This window comes from Periplaneta americana, chromosome 2 (assembly GCF_040183065.1).
Source record: "Periplaneta americana isolate PAMFEO1 chromosome 2, P.americana_PAMFEO1_priV1, whole genome shotgun sequence".
Classification (NCBI taxonomy): domain Eukaryota; kingdom Metazoa; phylum Arthropoda; class Insecta; order Blattodea; family Blattidae; genus Periplaneta; species Periplaneta americana.
The window spans coordinates 33,781,695-33,805,320 of NC_091118.1; the positions used below are offsets into that span (position 1 = coordinate 33,781,695).

The 23,626-nt window shown below is 36.0% G+C and overlaps 1 protein-coding gene across 4 annotated transcripts in view; it reads right to left on the minus strand.

The window, feature by feature from the left end:
- Mgat4a (alpha-1,3-mannosyl-glycoprotein 4-beta-N-acetylglucosaminyltransferase a) overlaps window positions 1–23,626 on the minus strand; it is a 112,664-nt gene that overhangs the window by 77,506 nt on the left and 11,532 nt on the right. Inside the window, exon 1 of one of the 4 annotated variants that reach the window (XM_069814780.1) lies at window positions 8,619–8,817. The exons of 2 other annotated variants lie outside the window; for them this stretch is intronic. Coding sequence is in view for 1 of the 2 variants with exons in the window: in XM_069814764.1 (XP_069670865.1) it covers window positions 8,308–8,338 (31 nt within the window). In the remaining variant the exon portion in view is untranslated. Of the gene's footprint in view, window positions 1–8,307; window positions 8,573–8,618; window positions 8,818–23,626 lie in introns of those variants that run through there. One more of the 4 variants, XM_069814764.1, reaches the window with a different exon arrangement.

Below are 23,626 nucleotides of genomic sequence, written 5' to 3' on the forward strand. Positions count from 1 at the left end.
GGAAAAATATGAAAAGCATGTGTCACATTTTACATACATATATCAAGAATAAATTAAATATAAATTTAAAGAAAAATTGTGTAAAGTTTGAAATTTGAAACAATTATAATTCAGTATTAAAAAAAGAAAACAAAAATTAATTTTAAGTAAACTAATTGGAATATCGAAGTGAAAAATTTGTGTATTGCATGTCCACATTGTAAGAAATATGTGGTAAAAGTTTAAGATTAATTGGTGTAAAAATGTAGAAGTTATAAATTTCACAGACCCATAGTCTTAATTCAGGGAGGTCTTCAATTAAGAACAACGAGAATATAGTAAATATTCAATATCATTTCTAAATTCACACATTACATTTACTGGTATGAGTATCACAGAGAAAACTGATGAGAGTTGCTAAAGTATTAATGTATAATATGTACGGTAAACCAAAACATGTATTTCATAATCGAAATACACGTTCACAGCACAATCTGTTGCTATCAATATCACGTCATCAGACATCTCTGTTCTTTCTCAATAGCCATGGCCCGCTCATGGAATTCGCTGCCGCTCGAAATCAGGGGTAGTCTTAGTCCTCAGTTGTTTAAAATTAGGTTGTTTGGATATATTTTAAATGCAAAGAAATAGTTTCTTAGGTATCATTTTTATTTATTATTATTATTATTATTATTATTATTATTTTACACAGTCATTACTTTATTTTTCCATTAACACCTATATCCAGGTAATTGTCATTGTCTCAATGTAACACGTGCTGTGCTGATCATACTAATTCTACTATTCCTTTAGTTGTGAGATTATATTCATATGTATCAATTCTTTTTTTTTTTAAGTTAATACTGTATACTAGATGTATTTACCTGTTTGTGATTATGTATTCAGTCTCTTTTTTTTATTATATATTTTTTTATTATTATTATTTTAAAGTTAATATTGATTGCGTATATGTATTGAATCTCTCTTTTTTACTTAATTATGTTTATTATTATTTTTAAGTTAATATTTGTATACTGGTATGTATTTTTTTTTTGTATGTGATTTGATCCTGGTTGAGTGGAAGAGAGGGCTTGATGACCTTAACTCTGCCAGGGAAAATAAAAAACTATTATAGTGTTACACTATATAATGATAATTAGATTAAAGGAGGGGAAGGAGGTAAGTGTTAGTGGAATGACAAAGGAAAACAGGAGTACCCCAAGAAAACCCTCTGCAAAGTCTGCCTTGTCCACCACGAAATCCATTACGACCTTCCTAGGGGTCAGCTGACTAGTGGCAAATCCCCTCCCCCACTCCACTACAACCGCAGCTTGTTTCTGTGAGCTCATGGCACTTCAACTTATGTACTACGTGTCTGTGTATTCAATGCCTATCCACTTCACTTCCTTGATGGCAGGATTGTAATCCATTTTCAAGTTGCACACCATTTTGGCAGGCTACCTATGCATGATGTGTATTTGTGTGGAAAGTTATGTCATGTGTAGGTGTTCGTGTAAGTGCAGTGTGTAGAAAATGGGTGAGGATGATGATGAGGAAGGAAGAAGGGGAAACCCGGTGCTGACACATAGCCTACTCCTGTCGAATATCACCAAGGGGGCCCACTAGGCTTAAGGTCCCTGTCCAACGGATGAATCACTATCAACAGTGATATGTCTTCTCTTCATATGCACTGCGAAGAGATTTGGGATTTAACCCAGGCGTATTGGTGCACAATCTAGTGATTAGATGTTGTGCACTGTTACCCCTCCTAGTACCGAGGTAGAAATTTTACACGAAAATTTCCAATCCTGCTGGGAATTGAACCCGGGCCAGCTAATCTGTGCTACCACAGAGCTAACTCAGCGGACACGTATGTACTATGTTACATTAATAACATTCATAAATTTGGCTATAGAATTCAGGGGCGTATTTTGCGGGCTACCGGCGGTAGCCAAAGGAAATTACAAAAGAAAAAGTTTATAATATAACATAATGTAATAATTTTGTATTATTAGTTTTACCATAGTAATTAAAATTAAAGTAATTGTTAGATATATTTTGGGTAATAATAGGGTCAGCGGTAGCCCAAACCCTTTAACCAGTATACGCCACTGATAGAATTATTATTATTATAGCAAAGTGTTATGAGTTATGACCTACTTGTTCCCCATGCGATTTTTATTTGTGAGGAACACTGAAAATGAAGTGTATGCAACTAATCTTCATATGCTGAAGGAACTTGAAACCATTCGAACAGAAATTAGTTCTATTAGTGCAGAAGAACTGATCTGTAGACAGTTTCTTAAGACGATGTGAAGGGCAACACTTCCAGCAGTTATTGTGAGGAGGGTAAGCACCGAATATTATTAATACATTGGGCAAGAAAAACACTGGAAAAGTTTACTACGTCTCACTGCACTTACTATTTTTTTTTTTTTTCATTTTTATATTTAGACCCAATGCAGCAAAGCACCGTGAATTCGCAAATGTAGGCAGTGGTGGTAGCAAGGGAGATCTGCCACTTGTTGGGCGACAAAAACACTGGGAAAGTTTTCTAGGACTGAATGCACATTTTTTTTTTATTTTACATTCTCCAGGTCTTAAAATGTATGAAATCATAAACATTGTTAAAATTTACCTTCACTCTCAGCCAAGCAATGCATTATATTATTGATTAAAGTTCTCGTTAACACTTTGTTAAAAACATAAAATTTACTCTGTCACACGTTAAAAGTGTTAAAATTGTTAAAAAGGTATTTACCTTCGACAGACGGCCCGTTTCGACGCTATTTGTCGTCGTCTTCAGTGTCTCTTGAACCACTGCTGATTTTGGCTCTGTGATGTGCAGTTGTCGATGGTAGGGGTGGGGGTGTGTTGCTCCTATGGTGGGGGTTGGCTGTCTGTATGCTATGACGTACCTTTTTAAAAATTTTAACACTTTTAACGTGTGACAGAGTAAATTTTATGCATTATATTAGTCTATCTTGGAAACTAACACTTTCAGCAACGTTGTTCTGCTCATCTGTTGCATCTCATAGTTGATCCTTTCCTTCAACTCTTGTAGGTCATCTTACTGTTTCGATAGACACTAGTCTTCAAATAACCCCATTAGAAAAAATCTAACATCAGGAAATCTTGGGAGGTGATTCAATTTTTTCTCTTCTGCCAATCAATCTTAGGGATGAACTTATTCTTATAGTCCTAATGTATGTTGAAGAAACGGACATTCCATTAAATCTCCTGTTAAAATGGCCCTAACAGACTGTTAAGCTTCAACAGATGTTCATGAAACTGGCCAACTATGTTTCCACATAGTACTTTGTTGTTAAAAAAGGATTAACAATAAATAATGAGATAACGGTTCCTCCAAGAATTTCCAGAAAGTAAAAACTCAGAAAACAACAAAAATGTTCAATATGGGGCCTTAAATACGCAAAATGAAATGAAATATGCATTTATGGCAAAAATACCTAAAAAATATGCTAATTGTGCAAACTAAACCTAGCTTTATTTGAACCTTACAAGACATGATCAGCAAAGATATTACTTTACAAAGTTTTTAAATATATGAGCACATACAATAAAAACATGCACTTGCATAAACTTCCACAGTCCGATTATGAACAATATTCAATACTCTTTACTCAGACCATGTATCTCTATTACAGAAGTTCAATGTCATTTATAACCACAAAGGTCATGATTCATCAGTTTGGCAGCCTATCAAGTGAGATGATAAAAAATGTAATAAACTGGCAGATTAGAATAATACTTAACCGATTTGTAAATTAACTATACTAAAATGTACAACTTTCTGATTACAAGTAGCCTAATGGACATGTTTACTTAATGTCAACAAATTAAAACTGCTATTAATATGTCTTCTTTAGCCTATAGCAGCGTTGTCAGACACAGCCTCAACAGAGCGGAGCGCTCCACTATAACTCGTTGCGTGCTCCGGTGCTTCCACAGACATAAGCACGTTCATGCTCTGACTGGACGTCTCTAGCACCACAACCGGTTTCGGAGCTTACAACTCTGACACTACTGGCCTATAGTGCAAGTTAAATTGCGGAGATGTGGATGTAAATAGGCCTATAATGTAAAACAATGCCAGTCTCTTGTGTAAAAGTATACAGATTGCCTAAAGGGTAATTCCATTTGTGACAGACACGACAAATGACTCTCTACAAAAATATAAAGATTTATTTCTACTTCAACATAACATTAGCAGACTTTTAAACTATATCAGATACAAGGTGCATGTACACATCTACACTTTCATGTAAGGAGCAAGTATCAATCTCTATTTATTACAGATATCTAAGTACAAGTAATGTTGTGACAGACACGACAGAAAAAGGAACACAAATTAAAGGGAAGTCCAACAATGTACTATATCTTCCAATATTAGCAACTTCTTTTGTTAGTACTATAATCATAGGTAGGTAGAATATCCTTCCTTAATATGCTACAGATAGCTTTTCATTTGAAACATTTATGAAGTATATATTAAGCCCTATTCTCGTGACAGACACTACATATTCCAAATATGATTTACAAAATTACATGCATTTGCAAATTAAAGAACATCATTATCAAACTACATATGTTGAAAATTTAGTTTAAGCCTATTATCAAATTGTGGCTCTGGTAGAATTTTTATAACCTGGTCTTTGTCAATATCAGCCTCATCACCAATAGCAGGCGAAAAGAATTTCTTGGACTTCCTCTCATGCCGAAGGAATTTTACATGAAGTGTATCGTCCTTGTCATATGTCTTCACTTCCAAACATCTTCAGTTCACAGTGCTGCCAGCATATGATTTATGCAAAAATACGGCCAATTATCTTTGATTTCATAAAATATAGACATTAAAGTCTCTGGTATAGCATTCAAGAATTGTCTAGAGCCACTTTGAGAAAATGGCAATTTGGTTGACATAATTATGGAATTACCCTAAAGTGAAATTATGTGGATTCTATTAAGCCCCCTACTTTTCTTTTTCTGCTTTTTACAAAAGCATTAGCAAGCCTATATAAAATATCAAGGAAAAATACATATTATGAAGGATTATTTTGCAAAGTTAGTAAATTAAACTTACCAGCCTTGTGTTGGGATGATAAAGATGAATGGTATAATGGTAACATGTTTAATAACATTGAAAACAAAGACACTTAAGCCTTGATAGAGATCGTTCAGCTAACTTTGGGAAATGAGAAAATAAAATGCTTATGCCTGAAAACTGCAATTTCTGTTTTTGTGTGGGTTAGCCCCTCTCTATCTGATCTATTTTTATTTGTCGGTTCTAGACTACTTTCAATTTCTTAATCAATTAAAATTAATGCGAGACATAGTATAAAAATTAGTAATTCTCCATAAAAACTAAACTTGAAGGAGGCAGAATAGCCTATGTTTTTCTTATTTTTTTTTTTTTTTACTTCTGTGAAATGTTATGATTTTAGTTGTTGTTTAGTCAACTGCCTGAAGACAGTCTAGAACCTCATAAGTGACATCAATAAGGAATTACTCTTGAGGCAACTAAACCAGGAGACAATGGGGTAGGGTGGCCAGTTCCTTTCCTTCTCCATTGCATACATCACTGACTATTAGCCACTGACTAGCAACATATTTCACTAATTAGACTTCACTGGTTTTAATTAGCAATCACAAATACTTTCGACGTAAAAATCGTTTGAGTCTTACCTATATACAAAGTGAACAACAAATAATGTCATTAATTTCAGGGGGTTATTCTTTGAGATATTTCAAACAAAAAAGTTTAATACAATTTTGTTCGTTTTGCTTCCTTTTCGAGAAAAAAAAATTATATTAAACACCTCATAGCATGTTTACAAAAGCCATTGATTTAATTCCCGACATGTTCAATCAATCTAAGAGACAGTGTATTATAATACGTAATACATTATTGAAAGAATTTTAGTTTTGTCCTTTAAGTGTGGAGAAATTTGATCTGAACAAATGTAACTTTTCATTCTGCAAAGGAATTTTACAATGTTACATTTCTTCGGATCAAATTTCTGCATATTTAAAGGACAAAACTAAAATTTGTTCAATCATTTACTATCATAATACACTGCTCTCTTAAATTGACTGACCATATTGGGAATTAAATCAATGGCTTTCCCAAAATATGCTATAAAATATTTCATATAAAACATTTTTTATCTCGAAAACGAAGCAAAAAACGAGTAAAATTACATTCGATTTTTTGTTTGAAATATCTCGAAGAATAACTCTCTGAAATTAATGACATTATTTACAGTTCACTCTGTAATGCACTGTTGTAAACCCCCAAACATCTATTTGTTACCAACATAACACACGAGAGGTCCAGGAAGCAATACTAGGAAAAAAGACCTTTGTTTAATAATCATCCTGGACATTTAGCATGTTATGTTGGTAATTAGTAGAGGGGGAAAGGGAGATGTGCCTCCTTTAGTGTAGTTCTTCTGTAGAATCTCCCTTACCCCTCTATTACCAACGTAACATGCGAGAGTTCCAGAAGAATTACTAGGGAAATTGTCAGTTTCCCTAGTATTGCGTCCTGGACCTCTCGAATGATATACTGGTAACAAATGGTGAGGAGGTTACAACAATGCATTAGTATACACAGATTAAGTATGAAATGATTTTTCTTGTAAGTATTTGTGGCTGGATTAATCTTGCACAGGATAGGGACTGATGGCGGGCTTTTGTGAGGGCGGCAATGAACCTACAGGTTCCTTAAAAGCCAATTGTAAGTAAGTAAGTAAGTAAGTATTTGTGGCTGCAAACTAAACCACGTGTCTATCACTATATACATTTCATAGAAGTCAGTGCAGCAAAAATAATTGTTCCTTCAGTGTAGTTTTTCTGGAGAATTGCCGAAAATTTGATTGCTATCAGCAACTCTGCCTTAAGTATGTCAAAGTAACACTTGTTTCTGTCCACTTCAAAGTCATTTGAGAAAATATCCTTTCAACAACGCATCTGAAGCTGATAAACAAGAACTTGCTAATTTGGCAACTTTTGCACTACAGATATTAACATAGCCTTCAAAATTGCTATCCACATACTACAAACATTGTTTCACCTTTGCTTACAAATTATAAGGAATCTTTGCTAATACAACCCTCATCACAGATCTGATTCTTTTTTAATACAACCCCATCACAGATCTCATTTCTTGCTAATACAATACCGGTACCCATCCTATCAACGCCGGCCGTGAAACCCTACATTCTAAGAATACAATACATACAATCAGAGATCTCATTGTAAGTTAATAAAGATTCCCATATCGATGTTAATAGCGAACTTAACTCACAGTAAAAGGTAAAAGGTAAAGGTATCCCCTTAACATGCCATGAAGGCACTTGGGGGGCACGGAGGTAGAGCCCCATGCTTTCCATGACCTCGGCACTAGAATGAGGTGGTGTGGTCGGCACCACGCTCTGACCGCCTTTTACCCACGGGAAAGACCCGGTACTCATTTTTATAGGAGGCTGAGTGAACCTCGGGGCCGTTCTGAAAGTTTGGCAACGAGAAAAAATCCTGTCGCCACCTGGGATCGAACTCCGGACCTTCCAGTCTGCTCTAACTCACAATAGGCTACTAAAATTAGGTTTTTATTTATGAGCTGCATCACATATTCCCATTAGTACCTACTTATTATAGCAAAGAATCCTAATCTAAAAAAAAAAAAATAAAAATTTCTTAAGCCACTCTATAGCAGTTCAAGAAATATACATTTTCATAAAGCATAGCCTAATCATTAAAATTGTAATACGTAGTTATGAAATTATGAATGATCGGAATTTCGGGAGCGAACTTCACGGGGGGGGGGGGAAATTTCTTTCAAATACACGATTTTCATTTAAATTTGTTAAGTTTGACAAGTAGCATTTGTATAAGACAAGTTACGAGTATCGAGTTAAAAGGATTAAAAGTATCAATTATTTTATTACGACGGAAACATTTTATCCTCGTTACACGGTCTAAATATTGTTGGCTAATCCAAAGATCTGACAACATTTTTCCACATTAAATAGGATAAGTTAGGCCTATAAAGCTAGGTCTTATAATAAGAAAGAAAGCATGACATTATAACCCAGTCAGAATGTTTAGTAAAAAGACTTCTTCCTGCACTAGCACGTCTAATATAACACTTAATGTTTATACAAATCTAGGCACTGAACGAAAAAGTGTCAGTTTCTTAATTGACATTTAAGTACAAACCAACCTTCACCATCTTCATGTCACTGTACTTATGCTTACCAAATATTTTCACATGAAATCATACGTATAGAAATACAAAATATTTACCGTTGTTATTAACTACATTGTAGAAAACCATAATTCCAGCATCCTCCAAGAAAATTAAGCACGAGACAATTACACACCCACTTCCTTGTATGGTTACGAAACAGATTTCTTATTACTGCACCTATACATTAAAAATGTAATTTTCTGAAGCGAAAATTAGCAATATTTGACACACATTTGAACCTAATTTTTACAAGCATTGTAAAATCTTTAATCACTCATACGAAATGTAACCTAAATAAGAAAATCATTCAGAGAAAGATAACGTGAAGACATTCCTACAGATAAGAAATGTAGACTGAAGGTCTTACCTTCCAAATCCGAGTCAAGGTCTCACAACAAACCATCAGCCTCCCCAAAAAATATGGGAAGAAATGACACCTTAGCGTTTAACATTCAACATCGTTAACTGAATCATTACTTCACAACCAATGCCTGGCAGGCAATAACTTCTGACACCCTATCTCTTTTCGCTCCACTCCCATATGTTGGATTTGTTTGCGGCGGTTGGCAGCATTGCTAGTAAACTTTACGTAACAGCAGATAGCGCTGAAATTCAACTTTGCGATATACAACATTTGTAATACTTTACACCTCCACTCACGGCAATGATACACATTTGTTTAAGGATTATAGCATATTAGAAGGGTTACAGGAGATCTTTATTCTGTGCATTAAAATAGCTTTGTGAATAACCTCAAATTTTAATGGAATTAAGTAAAATATCAAATATCACTACAATAATTATTGCGAGATCAATTTTAGTATTTTTTTTTAATCCAGATGCATCGCCTGTCCCACGCCGTGGCATAGTGATCTAACGCATCCTGCCTAGGACTCGCGTGACGGAATGCGCGCTGGTTCGAGTCCTCATGGGGGAAGAAATTTTATCATGAAATTTCAGCCAGTGTATGGGACCGGTGCCTACCCAGCATCGTGATACAGTTGGGGAGCTACGATAGGTAGCGAAAGCCAGCTATAACGGCTGGGGGGATCATCGTGCTAACCACACGATACCTCCATTCTGGTTGGATGATCGTCCACCTCTGCTTCGCATGTGGGCGTGAGGCCAGCAGCCGGCTGGTCGGTCTAGGCCCTTCACGGGCTGTAGCGCCACGAATTATTATTATTATTATTATTATTATTATTATTATTATTATTATTATTATTATTATTATTATTATTATTATTATTTTTTATTTTTTTTTTGTGTCAAACTCTGCAGGAATTACCTATCAACATCACATAATATATCATTACAGGAATCCAGTGATAAATTGAAAAAGTGGTTCGGCTTGGGGATTCCCTATACCCGGAAATGAAAATCCTTCTACTTCGAGGGAATTTTAGGTGCATCTCAACTACGCTTTCTCTTTTTTTTTCTTTAATGGAGGAGGGGCTCGAAAGTTTACATCCCAGCCCGTAGCTTACTGTATCGGGCTTTCATTTCAAAATGTCACAGTCTGAATAGCTATTTATTTCAATTAAATAAAAATACGTCAATCATAGATATTGATGAGTAAGTTTAAAACCAGTGTTGATTGCATTTTAGATTTCACCCCCTCAAGTCTAACCCGCGACTTTGAAATTTCAAATGGCACCCCTATATTTTGATATTTAAATTTGAAAGAGTATTCAATTGTTTATGATCTCATTCATTTGTTCTCACATATTTTGTTTTCTATCGTCGCCTGACAACCTTAACTGTTGCTATTGACAATTGATTATACTACTAGGTTCAAAAAGTTCCCGGAATTTTACTACCATTTTTCGTATTAATATATAACAAGGGATATTATACATTTGTTTTGTTGGTAACATTCATGATGTCATTTCCTTAAAGTTTGCTGATAATGGCAATTATTGGTTTTGAGTTGTAGGCAATTGTTTATCATAGTGTTTTGTTTGTTCGTCGCATTTTGTAATTATGTCCACAGAGCAAAGTACAAACATCAAGTTCTGTGTTTTGCTGGGGACATGATCAGTATGGCTGATGAAGATGGTGATTTCTTAAACAAAATGAAACTGGTGCTACTTGTACGACCCAGTCCCTAAACGACAGTCATCTGAGTGGAAATCGAAAACATCTCCTCGGAAGCAAAAATTTCCTAGGGACACTTCCAAAGGCAAAGTTATTTTAAATGTTATGTTTTATTTAACGACGCTCGCAACTGCAGAGGTTATATCAGCATCGCCGGATGTGCCGGAATTTTGTCCCGCAGGAGTTCTTTCACATGCCAGTAAATCTACTGACATGAGCCTGTCGCATTTAAGCACACTTAAAGCAAAGTTATGTTGGAAGTTTTCTTCGACTCTCAGGGTCTCATGCACCATGAGTTCATTCCAGAAGGTCGTACTGTAACGAAAGAATTGTACGTAGAAACCCTCCGTCGCCTCTGGGACGCAGTGAGAAGGAAACGTCCAGAAAAGTGGGTAGAAAACAACTGGTTCCTTATGCATGACAATGCACCTGCTCATCGCGCAATTATTGTAAAGAATTTTCTTGCCAGGCACAACATAACTGCTTTGGATCACCCACCATACTCTCCTGATCTCTCACCACCTGATTACTTTCTGTTTCCCCGTCTGAAAAGTCATCTGAAAGGACGGAGATTCAATGCTGAAGAGGTTATCGCAAACGCGACGAGAGCACTAAGACGGGTTTCACAAAATGGCTTCCAGGCCTGCTTCCAGGAACTCTACACGCGTTGGCAAAAGTGTGTTGTTGCGGAAGGCAACTATTTTGAAGGGAATGCTGTAGAATAGTGTTTAAGGTACGTTGTTTCTATGATGCTAGCAAATTCCGGGAACTTTTTGAACCTAGTATGTAGGATGAAAAACAGTTCATTTTGAGTAATTTTTCTTTGATTAAATTTACTAAATTAAATGTTCAAAATGTGCTCCATTGTTGGCCAGACAGTGATACAGCCTATTTCAGAACTCCTAAAACCAAACATAAATAACTTAAATCCAAACTTCGGCATTTGTTATCCTCTATCCGTCTATCCTGTTTTATTTCTTTTATAAAGAATAGGTTTACAATACACATCCATAATAGTCCTTAATATTAGGTTGTGTTGCTACCTGAAATAACCTGTAATCAACAATAGTCTTTTAGTTTTATTATATTCAGCTCTGATCAATAACAAAAATCCAGGTTGCCAGGCAACGATAGAAAATAAAATACGTGAGAAAAAATGAATGAGATGTATAAACAATTGAATTCTCTTTCAAAATTAACTAACTATATTATCACAATATAGAGGAATCATTTTAAGTTTCAAACGATGAGAAAGTGAATGCACTAGGTATTAACATCTCCTCAATATCTAAATTGACGTGTTTTTTTTTTGTTTAAATTGAAATTTAATTGAATTAAATAGTTATTTAGACTGAGAAGTTTTGGAAATGAAAGCCCGGTATTGACATATGCACGTAAAAATTATAAACAGAATTTTTCACCATAACTACTTACTGTATGTATTATTAAAAAGAGAAGTAAAAGTGAGGGACAATCTGTGAATGAAGATGATAACGCTCACGATAAGAATTACTTATAGAGACACACTTTACAGAAACGCCTGTTTTATCATTGCCATCAGTTGCATTCAAGGACTAGATGTATCCTGCTTTATCTTGCCTTCATCGACAGAGCCTTGCTACGAAGACCTTCTAATGCAAACCGGTAGAATACATCGCCACATCCATCCATGAACACATGATGCACTACCGGTACATCTAAAACAAAACACAATTGGAAGAGACCTCCTTTCCAAGCGATGAAAGAGGTGCAAGGAGCACAAGTCTGGACGTCGCTCCTGTAATTCATTGTGAATGATAACAATTCTATTTCAGTTTATCTTCCTTCCAGGAGGAGATCAAAAAGTACGACTATAAGATTTTTATTTACTACCGTTTAAAATTTCGTTATTGATTCAAAATTATGCATGGTTAATCCACAAAATGGATAACATGCACAGAGATAATAGGGAGTAGGCTACACTATATCACAGTCTACTATATACAGTCGCGAAGCTTGAGGTGTTTTTTTGCAAATCTCGTGATAAAGCGCTCCAAGCGGTTAGCAACTAGAAACAATAGACTGTCCATGGTCGACTTTGGACTGTGTCGTATTTCTGTCGAGTGCTAGCTCGTTGTGTATTTCACATTGATGCTTGTGAAATGTTCGTTATTGGTTATAATGAAAATGTTAATGGCTAAAATATAATAATTGGAATAATAATATGGGACAAGAAGGAGACGTTTGTAGTGCTATAAACTGTAGGAACAGTAAGAGAATGAGGCCAGAGTTATCCTTTTTCCGATTTCCGGAAGATTCAGAAAGGTTCCTGGGTTTCCACAAGAATGCTGTGGAGAAACAAAACTGTTAATTTGAAGTTCTTTGTGACTGTTAGAATACATTATATCCTTAAATTTCACAATGAAATGTTTCAGTCTAACCGAAAGGACATTAGATACCGGTTAAAGTTCTGTCACTTAGGCTGCTAAATTTCCAGAGAAATAAAGGTTAGGTCTACTTTTTTTTCAGAGGATATATTTTTAATTGTAGCTATTAGTTTTGTTATTATTTTTATGTGTTATTTCACTAAAGACGTAGAAAAATTACGTTTGTTTTAATGAAATTTATTGATCACGTTTTATTTTCAATTCTGGTGGGATTATTATTGCTTAGGCCTACTTTTTTCTTCAAAGGATATGTTTTTAATTATAGCTGTTAATTTTGTTGTTATTTTTATTTGTTGCTTCACTAGAGACGTAGAAAAAGTCTGTTACAATAAAATTTATTGATCACGTTTTATTTCCAATTCTGGTGTGATTATTATTGCTTAACCTCATCCCACTTTGTTAACTACGTAAGCCTACACTACAAGTACCGGTACACGTAAGTTACTCCATTAATTCATATTTCCATTATTATTGTTGTAAAGAGAAATGCAAATTAATATTTATTGGTTTCATAGTTAATTTTCGCTATAATCTTGAATGAGTGAAGCTATTATAGTAAATTTCAGTTCATTTTGCACAAACAAAAATTATATTAACTTATTTCTTGCAGGTATCTTCGAGTTTATGGTGGAATTTAATATACTTCATTAAAATAATAAATTAACTTTATGCATTTAATATTTCAATAATGGAAAGAAGGTGTTAATTTTTCCAAAAGAACACGACAACAAAAGTGTAACATATTTTGTCGGCTGCTAGGAGAGAGATCTGCGATGATGAGGCGATAGTAGCGATCCTAGTGGTGGGCAACTACCCATGTTTGCATTTTTACTACATATTGAGCTTCGCGACTGTATATAGTAGACTGTGACTATATCTCGTAGGTTGTCACTATTTCCTTATCACTAGACGGCGGGCTTGAGATATCTTTACGGCGGCAATAGGTTGATACATAACGGAGCTTAGAAATGTGACGTCACTCTCGTAGGTACATTCTGTTAAGAACGCAAAATGACCTGTCAGCCATCCCGTTGCGCGCTGTAGGAACCGAACCTAAGCCAGCAGAGTACTGTGCGCAGTCATAGTGAACAGTTGTCTGACGTTAGTGTCGAGGTTGTTTGTCACAGTGTTTACGTGTACAGTAGAGCGTCTCGTTTAGGCACAGTGAAAACGTAAACAAAGTGCAGGTAATGTGTGGGGGAGGTCGAGCCGTACGATAAACACGGGGAATGCGCAAGGTTTCAGTTACAATTAATTATATTAATCAACATTATATTTTCCAAAAACACACAAAATAAAAGAACAAAATTGCATAACATTATCATATACACATTTTAACAAACAAGGAATTGTAATGTTGAAATAATTCAATATAACAAATCAAATTTTGCTACTTAGTCTATATGATGTTTTCAAGCAGCATTTTTACGGTCATGAATATCATTCTCTGTATGACTAACATAATATCACCGTCTTCTGTACTGTACCTGAATAAATTGAACTTTGAGAAGGAATAATTATTATGTTTAGGAAATAGTGTTGTCACCTCAGACCAATGCACTGTAGTTTTGTTAATTCGGCCACAGAAAACGGTGATATTATGTTAGTCATACAGAGAATGAAATTTATGACTGCAAAAAATGCTGCTTGAAAGCAACATCATATAAGTAGCAAAATTTGATTTGTTATATTGAATTATTTCAACATTACAATTGCTTGTTTGCTAAAATGTGTGTATGATAATGTTATGCAATTTGTGTTCTTTTGTTTTGTGTGTTTTTGGAAAATATAATTTCAATTAATGCTCCGCCATGAATGTTGTAACTAAAACCTTGTGCATCCCTCGTGTTTATCGTACGGCTTGTCCTCTCCCACACGTTACCTGCACTTTGTTTACGTTTTCACTGTGCCTAAACGAGACGCTCTACTGTATTTGGTAACGTGTACAAGTGCAATGTCGAAACACCAATCGTATTATTTGCTTTCACCATTGACATCCTGTGATGTTGAACGGTCGTTCTCAAAATATAAAAACTGTTTGAGTGATCGCTGCAGGACGTTTCAGTTCGCAAATCTTCGGATGTATTTTGTTGTTCATTGTAATGCCGGCAACGAAACCGAAGAAGACGGAACCTTGCATGTACAGGGACATCATTTTATTTTTACTAACATTTTTAATATTAACCTGTCTATACCTTTAGAGAACCGGAAACACCGCTTGCTCCCCCCTCCAAGACTGGAGTTCGATGATATTGGCGTAAAACACAAATCACTCTACTAGGTGTAGGATGGAAGAAAAGTAGTTCATCCATTTACGTAAACTAGGAAATATCGCGATTTTGAGTTTGATAATTTTCATTAGGTTTTTCTTTAATCAAAGTACAGTACTGTATTAAGAATAAGTGTTTTTACTCACGAAGTGTTATCCATGCGAACGTATTCATTATGCACTGTATACTGTCTACAGCACATTAGCGTACAATATAAAGAAAGAAGTTAAATTGAAAAATAATCATAATATGAATATTTAAACACAATTTTGAAAATGGTGGCCGTTCATTTCGATACAGGCTTCAGTTCTTTTGTGCATATTATCGCACTATAGACTATTGCATTTAATTCCAATTGCCAGTTTCGTCCTTCGTGCTAGTAACTCATGTTGAAATAATTCTGTACCTACTCTACGTACTGTGAATTCAATCTTCACTTCTGCCCGACCCGAAAAGATAAAATTGCTCAGATATGCTATCTACTGTCCGTCCAAGTGGTTATGCCGCAGGATTGTAGAAAGGGAGGAAATCACGTGACAGTTAATTACTTAACGAGGCCCTTTTATTTAAGTTAAAGTAAACAGCTGTATAATATTACGTAAACGTCCAATTCCTAAGAGAAATTAATGTTTTCAGAAAAGAGCTAAGACAGCCCAGCTTTTACAGAGGGGCGAGCAGAAGCAGGTGGGGGGAAATCGGGATGCGACGTAGGCAAACGGACAGTACCTGTTCGAAAATATGATTCAATATTGAAAGCTCTTTCGTCACTGGAAAACGCGAACATATTTCTGGAACGTACTATACTCAGTAACTCAGTACTGCTTACTATCTGCGGTCTTGGTTCTTTGTGGAGTTGGAACTTCCTTAGTAGAAGGGGTGGGAGTGAAGTACATTCAAAAACTCAGGTACAATAAAAATTGAAGTAAAAATAAAATGATGTCCCTGTATAAGGTATGTATTCATGTACTTTATTTTCAATCATAACCAGACTGTACTACCTTTGTTTATGTCCGCAGTGTGTGCCCAGTACCGAGTGTGTGAAAGCTATAGTCAATGCTTGCGTACATTGATTGCTAAAGTATCCCGGTTCCGCCCTCTACTTATCACAGTCTACGGGTAGTCTATTATTACATTAATTAATTTTACCCGTCAATGCAGTCGTTTAAAGCAGTTAGTATGGTGTATGTTGAAATGTTAAACGTAAAATTTTATGTTTTATTTAACGACGCTCGCAACTGCAGAGGTTATATCAGCGTCGCCGGATGTGCCGGAATTTTGTCCCCAGTAAATCTACTGATATGAGCCGGATGTGCCGGAATTTTGTCCCCAGTAAATCTACTGATATGAGCCTGTCGCATTTAAGCACACTTAAATGCCATCGACCTGGCCCGGGATCGAACCCGCAACCTTGGGCATAGAAGGTCAGCGCTATACCAACTCGCCAACCAGGTCGACTGTATCACAGTCTAGTATATACAGTCGCGAAGCTCAATACGTAGTAAATATGCAAACATTAGATAGTTGCTCACCACTAGGATCGCTAATATCGCCTCATTACAGGCAATGCAAAATAGTACCGTCACAGTCTATAGTTTCTAGCACCCTCAAAACTCAAGCTTCGTGACTGTATATAGTAGACTGTGACTGTATGTTGAATTCGAGACTCGTAGATTCAAACCTAACCAAGGGTGATGGATTTTGAAGAGCGATAAAATCTTTAGCATAACCTTCTTTGGGAGGGAAGTAAAGTTATGAGTCGCGTATCGTATGTTTACGGCACATAAAAGAATCCTGTTCAAGTTCACCGTAACGGTTGTAGAAGATGCTAATATTAATACAAGAGAACACATGTTTTATAAATCAGTACAAATATCTACATTAATTCAATTGACAGAATTACATTCGCTGCTCTCTAGTTCGATTGTGAGATAAGTTCAAAAATCACATTCGTTTAGTTCATTTAATTTGCTTGAGATGAAGATAAAATCAGAGAGAAACATAGCAACAGTAGAATAGGTCAATTGATTCAAACATATAAGCTTCATACAGAGGCAATAATCAGAATGTTTGAACTTCGTAGCATATACAATAATCGTTTTTGGAATGTGGAATGGAATGGAATTTTTGGAGGAGCCACAACGACCCAGCACTACGACCTTTCAAGGTCTATTGCGCTAATCTTCGAACTAAGTGCATTCTCAAACCCACAACGGCTGACTACACTAAGGTTCGCTGCGTACCCAGGTTTCGAGCAGGCAACGACGCTGTATCAACATCTCAGGTTATTTAACATCTGAATGAAATGAAGGTGAAATGAGTTACACTGATAGTTACACAGCATTTGCTCATATTGGGTTGAGGGAAAACTCCGGAAAAAACCTCAACCATGTAACTTGCAGTATGTTTTTAATGAACCCTGAAGGGAATTTTCGCTCACATTATTTGAATTAGCACTCCTGCCATCTAACCCAGAACTTTTTTCAGATTGTCTTTTCAGAATTAAATATTTGTCCATGATAAAATCTAAATAAAGCACTTTTGATTAAATAGACGCACTATCACCCGTTCACACATATATACTGAAACTGACCAATATATTCTGACAATTCTAAACTCTTGTTTATAACTAAGTGGATGGAGTAAACGAATTACTAAGCATTGTTGTAGGTGTTCACTTTCATTCGAATTATCGCCAGGCAGAAAAATTAAACTGAGCATTGTTGTAAGTGTTCATGTTTCATTGTTAAAGTCTGTCTTAAAATAAAATGTACAGGGACATCACTTTATTTTTACTAACATTTTTAACATTAACCTGGCTATACTCGGAAACACTGTTACCCCCTTCCATTACAGGAGTTTGGAGTTGCTAGTGCAATATGTAAACAAATCATTTTACTAGCTATAGGAGGAGAGAAAAGTAGTGTATCATTTATGTTACAGGGAAATATAGTATTAAGATTTTCAGTTTGGTCATTACTTTACAGTATTTTATCAAAAAACAGTAGAATAGTAACAATTTTTTTTTCACAAACTCAAGTCTTCAGGCGGTTATATACATTATGTAATGTCTACTTTATTCAGCATATTACTAACCTAATTTATTCCTGAGAATTTTGTGAGCACTTCCGTAAGAAACCCCAATTTCTACAGCTAACTTCTTGACCGACTTATTACGACCTCGCTGCATCCTTTCTCTAGCATCTTCTACAGCATCTTCTGTCACCTTTGTTGGCCATCTTACACTTTTCTTCCTTTCTGTACGCTCTGTTGCTCTAAATTTATCTACCAGATTAATGACATTTCTACGAAAATAGTCCATAATGATATAATCAGGAAACTGTGAAGAAAAAAAAAACTGTTGTTCACATTCGGTTACATTGTAATTCCAGTTTCCATCATCGTCCTTCATACCTACAAATAGTAAAACAAAACTCTTGTTTAAATAATGCTGTTAAGTACCGTACCATATTATAGGGTACCACCGTACTTTCCGTAACTCTAATATTCACTTGTGCTCAGTCCACACAGATAAATTCAGTTATGAATAATTTCGAGGGAAAAATTGTTCCGGAGCCGGGTATCGAACCCGGGACCTTTGGTTTAACGTACCAACGCTCTACCACTGAGCTACCCGGGAACTCTAACCGACACCGATCCAATTCTTCCCTCTATATCCACAGACCTCAAAGTGGGCTGACAACCGTCAAGCAACCAACTTCGAGTGCACACTAACTCTGTGTGACTTAAAATGTGGTTTTCTGTTAACGAACAGTGACGTGTATTATGCAAATCAAGATTTCAGGTATAACTCCCTGTAAAGTTGATTTGAATAATTTCGAGGGAAAAATTGTTCCGGAGCCGGGTATCGAACCCGGGACCTTTGGTTTAACGTACCAACGCTCTACCACTGAGCTACCCGGGAACTCTAACCGACACCGATCCAATTCTTCCCTCTATATCCACAGACCTCAAAGTGGGCTGACAACAGTCAAGCAACCAACTTCGAGTGCACACTAACTCTGTGTGACTTAAAATGTGGTTTTCTGTTAACGAACAGTGACGTGTATTATGCAAATCAAGATTTCAGGTATAACTCCCTGTAAAGTTGATTTGAATAATTTCGAGGGAAAAATTGTTCCGGAGCCGGGTATCGAACCCGGGACCTTTGGTTTAACGTACCAACGCTCTACCACTGAGCTACCCGGGAACTCTAACCGACACCGATCCAATTCTTCCCTCTATATCCACAGACCTCAAAGTGGGCTGACAACAGTCAAGCAACCAACTTCGAGTGCACACTAACTCTGTGTGACTTAAAATGTGGTTTTCTGTTAACGAACAGTGACGTGTATTATGCAAATCAAGATTTCAGGTATAACTCCCTGTAAAGTTGATTTGAATAATTTCGAGGGAAAAATTGTTCCGGAGCCGGGTATCGAACCCGGGACCTTTGGTTTAACGTACCAACGCTCTACCACTGAGCTACCCGGGAACTCTAACCGACACCGATCCAATTCTTCCCTCTATTATTCAAATCAACTTTACAGGGAGTTATACCTGAAATCTTGATTTGCAAATTCAGTTATGCTACACACCACACTTGTGTGAAAATAAACTTCAATAATATAAGCTTTTTCTTCTATAGAAAATGCAACATATTTCGGAAACACACTGTACTCTGTACTGTTTATTTCACTGCTAGCAATAGCGGCCGTAAGTTTGTGTGACTGACGTTAGCAAGGACATTAGTGAAAGGGGTGGGAGTCAAGTACATTTAGAAACGCAGGTACAATAAAAATTGAAGTAAAAATAAAATGATGTCCCTGTACTATATCAAAGACTTCGTTGTAAATAAAAAATGCGTTGTCAAGAAATTTTCTGGATGATACAAAAATCTGTTTTTGAGTTCCAAAATTTCGGGACACACTCCATGGGGCTGTGCGACACTCCATAGGTGTGAACACCACGGTTGTCCGTCCAATCGTAATGTAATAAATCCTGCATTCATTTTCTTTAACATTTGGTGTCAGTTTAGGATAATTTTAAAGCACTTTGGGTCATCAGACTCCGAGTCTTGGTAGTAAATGCTGGGCGAAGGTAATGGAAATGAAATAGATATGGCAACCGTGGCGATAAATCCTATGTGTTACGAAAAAGGAACGCCGGATATAGATTGTTTATGGTAGCAGGTAGCGTTCAAACACATTGAGGTCATAAATAATCCCAGTTATCTATTCAAGTAATGGGTTTTCCAGTTACCTTCAGTTGGACTTTTTACTATATCGACAGTAACATTATACCTATAGCCAGTATATTACGGAGGAATACAAGGGTGGGGAAGGTTAACCCTGCGTTACTCACGTTATAAATATTCTCACCATTGCTCAGGTGGGGTTTCACAAACCCCATTTTAAATAACTAATATATTTTTCCGCAAGTTTCAGAAATCAGATAAACGCAATTAAATATACTATTCTTAGTTCACTTAAACAATTTCTTAAGTGAACTCTTCTGGATGTGATTGAAAAGAATACAGATGCACAGAGTACACACTAGCTCCATCTCTTAGATTTTCGTTGAAATATACGCACCGGGGTTTACCACACCCCACCTGAGTAATGCAGGGTTAAATGCCTCACTAGGTCAAAATGTTACAGGATAATATTTCTCTCTAACATTGTATGAAGAAAGCACAATTATGAGTAGTTTTTTTTTTTCCTTGCTGTTATTTATACTCGCTTTAACATCTTCGGTCATAGCGCGAGTTAATCTTTGGTTGAAATCCGAAGGCCTGTGTACTATTGTTGAGACTGGTTCTATTGAGCGTATTCCGAATCTCAGCGCTGAGCAATCTGATGGCATCACGGTGTTCCGAATTCCACCGATGACGTCATTGATGCTCCACCGGTGTCGCACCGGTGCCATCAACTTGCAGAGGTGGTGGCAGTCTCCATCAGCCGCCATCAGTGAATCTGATTGGTTCTCCTATAGGGCGGGAATTAGCAGACGAATGACATCGTGCACTGTTGTGTCATGGCGGTGTGTTCTGCTGTATTGTTTGTAATGAGCACAACGTAAAAACAATGTGTTAATGGCTTATGAGCGAACATGTCAACGGACCAGTTATTACTAACGGTTCAAGAAATAAATTGTTTATGCTATCTTTTCTTTGAACGAGATGGGAGTACGAATATTTCGCAAAATTTTGCTAGCGTAGCACAGACAACAACTTGTACAGTCGCCATGACAGCCATCGATCCTTCCAGCAGTTTTATTCCTTATTTCTCTGCAACGTGACGTCATTGATGCCACCGGACCGGTGAGATTCGGAATACGCTGATTGTTGTGAACTAGATGGCGACTGTATATGTATGACTGATTTGTTGTGAATATGATTTCGGTGATGAATGAGGCCGGTGATTTTCAGGGATGTTGTGGCCGGAATTTCCTGGTGTTTGCCTTGCGGTTGAGGAAAAACCCTGAAAAACCTCAACCAGAAAATTCAACCCGACCGGGAATCGAACCCGAGCCCTCTGCGTAAGAGACCAGCATGCTGACCCCTACACCACAGAGGTAGTCTTATGAGTAGTTACAATACGTTCATTTGCAAATTATTTTAGAAATGAAGGCTTCAGAGCCATAGTGGGCCAAACGCCATTTATTAAAAACGGAGAAAGCAAGGGTTAAATTTAAGTGAATACCATAGTTCAATGAAGATTGACATATCATTTAGTTTTAATTTGTATACTTTATATTACTTGCTATATGTTTCCATTGAATTATGGTAATAACTTCATTTTAACCCTTGTTTTCTACGGTTTTAGTAAATGGCGCTTGGCCCACTATGATTCTGAACCCTTCAAATCATCCTTTAGTAAACGTTATATTTATAAATACAGCCATTCATAATGTAATTTGTCTTTGTACAGTATGGGTAAAAAACAATTACGACAAGCCTGGAAACAGGGCTCGAAATTGGCGTTTTCACGAACTGGAACGCTATATGGCCTGAACCGTAAGTAATTCCACTAATTTCAGTGGGTTATTCGTTGAGATGTTTCAAACAAAAAGATGTAATATAATTTTGCTCGTTATTGCTTCCTTTTCGAGATAAAAATTGTTTTATATGAAACATTTCATAGCGTGTTTTGAGAAAGACATTGATTTAATTCCCAATATGCTCAGTCAATTTAAGAGAGCACTGTATTATGATAATCAGGGAAAGGATTTATATGTAAATACATATTTACTTATAAAGCTAATATAATTTATATTTTGCATTATCTTTATGTTTCACAATGTGTAGGGTTGAAAAATCCTACTTTTATTTTCCATATTTTTCCATATTTTAGAGTTTAGTACATATTTTCGTTAATTTCCATATATTTTCCATATTTCATATAAAACAGTCCATATTATATTAGGTTTAACAATAAAACAAAACAAAATTCCATTAACTTTTAAAAATACATTTCAACAATAGAGATTTAAACACATGTTCAGTAATCCCTTTAACATCAGAGTTATTTGAAAATTAGCAGTCCTATCAACAATGGGAAAGTAAGTTACAAAACTGTATTAATTTAATTTAAAATTTTTAACAGACTTCAGTTGTGCAGCTCAACAGTTAAATGCCAGTCAGAGTACACATAGGTTCAGTTTTGTAAATCATACTATAAAGACGGTAAATATGCCAAAAGTACGTCATTCAGTCAATTTAAAATCAAAACTAACAAGTTACATTTCAGAATTTAAAGAAGATGGTTTATCAACTGACAATAAAATATTATTTTGTAATTTGTGTCAGTGTGCAGTATCATCTACACAAAAGTTCCTGGTGCAACAACACATTACAACTAGTAAACATCAGGCCAACAAACAACTAAATTCCAAGCAGAGACAATTGTTTTTAACACAACCAACAACATCGAATGTAAGATCTGAGTTTAACATCGACCTGTGCCGTTCTCTCATCTCTGCTGATATTCCTCTCTACAAACTAAAGAATAAGGTCTTCAGGGAATTCCTTGAAAAATATACTCAACATACAATCCCGGATGAGTCAACACTTAGGAAGACGTATGCTCCATCCATCTACGATGAGACAATACAGAAGATAAGAGATGAAATTAAAGATAGTTCAATTTGGGTTTCCATTGATGAGACTCCCGACAAAGAAGGTAGACTTGTTGGTAATGTAGTTATCGGTTTGTTAAGTGAACAATATTCTGAACGAATTCTTTTACATTGTGATGTTCTAGAAAAGTGCAATAACAAAACTATAGTTAAACTGTTCAACGAAGCTATGGGTATCCTGTGGCCAAAGGGTATTATGTACGATAATGTGTTATTCTTTATTAGCGATGCTGCCCCTTATATGGTCAAAGCTGGACAAGCATTATCTGTTGTATATCCTAAATTGACTCATTTTACTTGTGTGGCGCATGCATTTCATCGTGTGGCAGAAGTGGTCAGAGACAATTTCCCTAAAGTAGATTTGTTGATTTCATCAGTGAAAAAAGTATTTCTCAAAGCTCCCAGTAGAGTTAACGTGTTGAAAGAAATGTACCCTGAAATTCCAT